This window comes from Nothoprocta perdicaria, unplaced genomic scaffold (genome assembly GCF_003342845.1).
Source record: "Nothoprocta perdicaria isolate Ctin4 unplaced genomic scaffold, notPer1 scaffold_8, whole genome shotgun sequence".
Classification (NCBI taxonomy): Eukaryota; Metazoa; Chordata; class Aves; order Tinamiformes; family Tinamidae; genus Nothoprocta; species Nothoprocta perdicaria.
Window position 1 is genome coordinate 8,043,168 of NW_020456087.1, and position 6,192 is coordinate 8,049,359.

Genomic DNA, 6,192 nt, shown 5'->3' on the forward strand with positions numbered 1-6,192 from the left:
GCTAGGTGACGGAGCGCGTCCCGGCCCCTCCCGGCGCGGNGCTCCGCCCGGCCGGGGCGCCCCGAGGCGCCGCTGCCCGCGCGGGGTCGCGCCGTGGCCGTGGGCGGCCCGGGGGGAGGTGCGTGGGAGCGTCCGTGTCCCCCGTGTCTGCAGGGGCACTCCCATCGTCAGGGCCTCCTCTTTCTTGTTCTCCCCGTTAGGGGGGGTTGTCTGAATTACACTGCGTGGCTCCTGTAGCTCAAGCGCTGGTGACTGTTCCTGGTGCTTTATCATAYCCCTCGGCAGGGTCTTGTTGAAATCCGTGGCGTTATTACCTAAATGAACTCCGTTTGCAGGATTTGGGTGCTGTGTTGGTGACGCAAAGCCCTGTTTGTGTTTTATCTTACAGGCTACCAACGACGGYGGGAGAAAATTCCTAGGGGACACGAGCGCTCCCGGACTGAGCTGCTTGGAAGGGCCGAAGGTCACTGAGGGGCGTGAGGATCTGTGCAGGGCATCTTGGTGGGACGGCGTCAAAAATCCAGCCACCGGTGAAAAACCCAACAACCTAGGGAATTATTAGGAGATTTAGCACCAGATCAGGGATATCAGTTAAGAACATTGCCCCTCTTCTGAGGTCAAAGAGTCCACGTAGGCTCGGCATGAATATAAATAAAAATATTCCTAATTAATTCTTTGGTTGTTCTGAGGGTCACAGACAGCATAAGGGTGTCTTCTGAAGTAAAAGACATTAAGAAACTTGCTGTTTTAGCACGATGGCTCAAAGAAATAAGTCTATGGAAGAGAATAGTGCTGGTAAAAATCAGAGGAGTAGTGCTGAAAAAGGCAAGAGGGATAAYGGCAGCTGCAGCCATGAAAATACAACTGTAAAACTGCCAGTAATAGCGTCGCTAGCAGGTACCACTAAAAAAATAAGTATGGTTAAGCACCCAGCACCACCTCAAAAGCAGAGTTATTGCAGATCTAAGTTTCATGCAGGACTGTTTATTAATAACTCCCCCGGCTCATTACAAAAGGCAAAAGCTGCTAGTAAGGTACAGGGTAGAGTGCATATAGCAAAGATGAGCTCACAGAGTTTAGGGAGAGGAAGAACAGAAGAAATAGAAACCATGATTAAAGATAGTTGTGGAGTTAGCTTAACAGACTCTAATTCAAATAAAAATATTCCAAAAAAGGAAAAATTAACCAAGGCAGACTTTAAGAACAGAAGTGCCGTGATCTCAAAAGCAAATCAGCACGATCTAGACGGTGAATCAGGCAGAACGCTGAGAAAAAGAAGCAAGCAGCCAAGTGTGAGGTCTGCTCGCGAACAGTTGGAAGAGGCCAAAGATGTGACCAGACCAGACGCTTTGAAAATATACGAGAAGAACTTCCAGCAGAGCAAACGTGAAGAGGCTACTTCCACACCAGCATCGCCCGTGAGAGTGGCTGCAAGGTCTATTGATGAAATAATTGCTTCCCTGCAGTCTACTTCTCCTTCTCCTTCGGAGCAGATGATCAAAGAACTCCTGGAGAGTGTTCTTGGCCAGAACTACAACATAAAATTGGAAGTAGGTGAACCAGAACAAGAGCAATATTTTTCTGTTGGGTAAATGTTACTTTTATAAGAGTTGTATGTTTTTTTTCTCAACTCCTACAATGTGTTATAACACAGAAGCCAGACAAAACAAATGGATAAAGACAGAAATATATCATAGAATGCCTTTCACTTTCTTCTGCAATTTTTGATGTCCCTTAAAAAAATGGGCCAATATGAATGATCTCTATTAGTTATTATCTACTATTTATAGTTTAATATATCTTTGTTTTTGTTTGTTTATTTGCTCTATTTTGCTTCCCAGTTAAGTTTTTTCCCTTATTAAATATGTCTTATTTYAGTCTGACAGCTGAAGAAGTGCATTAAGCACATTTGGAATATAAATATCCTTTTAGTTGTTAATGTTTGCCATTGTGAAAWCTCAGTAAGAGTATTCTGCATTGTCATAGGTTAAGTAAATTCTGTAAGCTGCTGCCCTATCAATTAATTACAGCAGGACTTGTCAATACAACTAGACACTGGGCTGATGTCACAGACGGCTGTCCAAGATTTTCTCCAGAAAGTTGCTGATTCAGCTTGTATCTAGACTAATAGCTTATTATAAGGTGTCTGTTTTTTTTCCCTTTCTGAGCAAGATAGATAGTTTTATTCCATTCCAAGAGGGCTGAAGTTCATGTCATGAGAAATACTACTACTAATCCACAGCAACATTTGTTGTTAGAGATGCCACGGGGTGAGCCCATGAGACCCAGGAGGACTGAAGGACTTTCTTTGAGCAGCCACTGTCCCTGCAAGGAAGTGTGTGAGACCGRTGAAAAACTTGTGTGCCTGTGTTTTAGGAAACAGCAGTGATCATTGTTTCCTATCAAAAAATCATCTTTTATGATCGTGGGGATCTCACTTTGAATTCAAAGTGTAGCACCTTCATTCTCTGCATTAGTGAGAATCAATCACACTCTTGCTGATCACTTTTTTTTTTTTTTTTTAAATTAAGGGCATTTGCAGCAGGTGTCTTGTGAACTTTAGTGACCTTTTTAAATAGGATGAAGAATCTGACTATCTCCTATCATTATGCAGGGTTTATTTACTTTACACTGAGCTTCAAGACTTACTTTCTCTAAAAAAAAGTAAGAAATKTATTATTTTAAATAAGATAGGCATATGTAGGAAAAGAATAGAACTCTTAAAATGAAAACAAGCTCTTAGAATTAAATGTGACTTTCATTTCTTAAATATAAATATTTTGTTCTATTCTCTTTATCGTATCTTCAATTTTGAATTAATGACTGGTTAGCATTCTGGCAGCTTATGATGTTGCTGTGGAGCTGAGCACTGTTTTTCTCTCAGCATTAAAAAGAGCATTATCTGAGGAGTGGCATGCCAGCTCAGTGGGGCATTAGTATTTAGCCATGTTTCCTTTGGTAGCCTTGAGGGAAATCAGTTGAGAATAATGATTCCCACCATGTTTTCGGTTGAAAAGTACATTTTTATCATAATTGTAATACCTCTTTCAGTGCTTGGACTTATTCTGTTGTCTTTATTACCCATAGGAGTGAGTTTTTATTCATTGCGGAAATGCCTTTTCATGGTCTTCAGTTTAAAACAGCCTGCAGCTCATCATCCTTAGTCAGTTTATTGTTTTCAGAGATCAGTTTTCTGGTAGCTCAATGAGCTTGTGGAGGTGGTAACTAAAATWATATTTTTAGTTTGGAAAAATAACAACTAATTGAATGCTCCTGTTAAGCAAGAACTAGGCAATGTACCATGCTAGCCATAAGCCAACATAAAATATAGTTTTATATTTCATATAAAAATATCTCTAGCTCCTTTTGGCTACGTTCAAACATGAAAGCTCAAGGGGATTTTTCCCTGTATTGCTTTAGTGCTTCCTCAGAGGTGGCTGAGTAGAAACTAATTGTTAAAATTCAAGAAAACAGGGACTTGTTTGTATTTACTCACAAAMGTAACTTTATTAAGTTAGTATTTGCTATGTATGTTTTTTATATTTCATCTGAGATTTAAAATATGTAACAGATCATATGTTACTTTTTGGTAAACAGCTTTTCCCATGCTTGTGTGTTTTTGCCTTTGAAGTGCTCTAAGGTGTATCTTAAGTTTCATGGACATGTACCTGAGACTTTATTTATTTTTTTTCCTAATAGACTTTTTTAAGTGGAAAAGCCCTAACTCTTCCTATTAGCTTTCTGATTTCCTGCTCACAGTTGCAGGGAATGCAATGCAATGCACTTCTTGCAGGCGTGCTCGTGCATCTATTAGAAAGTAGCTAGATCAAGACCATGATGCTTTTTATTGTGAGGCTGCTATTCCAGTATGAATTCAGGAAGTACAGGTTATTGATCAGGCTCAGGAGGATTTATCCTGGCCTGGAAAGGAGTGTGACAGTCTCCTGCCTCTTGCCGAAGGGAGCTGCTCAGTCTTCAGCAGCGGACACCACCTATCCTGGTCACATGAAAAATTTGGAAACAGTTAGCTCACATCACTCATTTATTTTATTATTTTTATTTTTTTTTCAAGAGACCTAATCGTGATTAAGTCAGTGAGATGCTCTTATAGTATGAGAATGAACTGATTTTGATCAGCTGGGTTGTAGTCTCCTGGAGTCCGGGGCTTTGTCAAAGGAGTACAGGGTAATTTTTGATGTGATGTATGCATGTATATGAATAATTTGCTTAAGTTTCCCATGATAAAAAAAAAATATTTTAGATGGTTTGCATGTTCACACACCTAGACTGACTGCTTGCTGTCATTCATCAGGTCTTTTGTGACTGGTAACAGATTTCTATCATCAAAACAGATAGGAAAATTCGTTATTGTAATAGCATATAAATGTTAAAGGAGGAATCAAAGAAACACTAGATTAAAATATTTTGAGGGAGAAATATAGTTATAGTTATTTTTTATTTTTTGTATGTGAAGACTCATTGAATATTTTCAGCAGCAAACACACAACCACTGACATTAAAATTATTCAAAATATTAAAACGTTTTCTCGTGAAGTAAGAGCATTTTCTCGTGAAGGTGCTTATCTTCCTAAACTCAAAGAAGGAAGCCTATGACTAATAAAACTGCTTTTAAGGCACAGTAGACTTTTTTCATCATAAGGTTAAACTATTAACAGCTTCCTCGAGATCAGCAGAACCCTCTAGAACAGATTCCCACAGGAATTAAGAGATGTTGCAGTTCTCAACGCTTTTCTTTCCAGAAGTTAGATCACATCTCTCTGGCCTTGCTAATACAAACACACTGCCCATAGTACATATATGCACAGTACACATAATTTTATTAAAATAACAGAGTGGCATTGTGCCTGCAATTCTCCCATGGGAGTGGACAGAAGGGGAAAAACACCACACCCAGCACAGGGTCACCTAACACGTACAAATCTCTTGAACAGAATCAAGGCATCATTTGTTCATATAAGTCTGTTTGTGACAGAACAACAGCAACAACAGCAAAACACACAAGGTTGTAATTTACAAATCCCATCATGGTTTAGAAACTGAGTTGATGCAGTTGACCAAAGGAAAAAGGATTTGTGAGAATCTCTTTGATTCTCTGGACTGGATGGTAGGCTGCAACGGGGCAAGAATGACACTTGGTTAAACTCTTGGGWGTTGCAAAGGCTGCTGATGGGACGGTTGATAGACCACGGCTTTCACCATGTTTGAAAATGTGCACGAGTTGTAAAGAAGAGGAAGGTTATAGTTTGAGGCAATAATRTCAAGTCTATTCCTTTAAGGCTGAAACATTATTATTCTATATTTATTTATCCTTAGTGTCACAGGGATTAAAAGAGTATGTCTTATAAGTTTTCCTTCTTACTCATTCTTCTACCAAAAGTAGATGAATTAATTACTAAGGCTTGGTTAAAAACACCAGTATATTCAGCATTCTGAAAGACCACATCTTTTTCTGCATTTTAGCTTACATATTTTGGGTTCTATACACACTTATCATCTTTTCTTCTTGGCTTAAGCAGTCCTTTTCTGCTTCCTTTTTATTTTGTAGCATACAAGAAGAACAATGTTAAGAATCAGGATATGGTTTTTATGTGGTGTGTTAAATTTAGTATGACGTAAAAATATCCCACACATTAAGGAAATTAATATTTAGATTTTTAGGTGCACAATGCATTCAATAGAAAAAAAATTACTGTAGTAATTTTTACTGTACTGATTCTTACAAGAAAATGGCAAATTAAACTTGCTGGCTAGCCAAAGTTTTCCTTTTCAGGAGGCAATGGACTTTTTCCCAACATGTGTTCAATTAATATCTTAAATAAGTTCTTGCATTTATTTGTGATTTTTTTTTTCCTAGAAATACTTAGGTGGTTTTTTTTTTTTTTTTTTTTTTTTTTGCCATTTTATGAGAACTTTGTAAACCTAGTACTTTTGTTTGTTACTGCTACCTTGGACACTTGATTCCGCAAGCCAGTATATAGCACAAAGGGTAAAGTATGTGCTGGGTTACCTGCATGTGTGCTGCCCGTGCTCGGGAAGTGTCCTGTCCTCACGACCATCATCTGTCTGGGGACCTGGTGTTGGGTTTGGTTGCTGCTTTTCTCTTTCCCTTCCCTTCCCTTCCCTTCCCTTCCCTTCCCTTCCCTTCCCTTCCCTTCCCTTCCCTTCCCTTCC

General features: G+C 39.2%; 1 protein-coding gene across 1 annotated transcript in view; it reads left to right on the top strand.

The window, feature by feature from the left end:
• Positions 1–670: 670 nt before the first annotated feature.
• TTC6 (tetratricopeptide repeat domain 6) overlaps positions 671–6,192 on the top strand; it is a 55,108-nt gene continuing 49,586 nt past the window's right edge. The window contains exon 1 of the mRNA XM_026051854.1: positions 671–1,550. Coding sequence (XP_025907639.1) covers positions 756–1,550 — 795 coding nt within the window. The 5' untranslated portion in view covers positions 671–755. The remainder of the gene's footprint in view (positions 1,551–6,192) is intronic.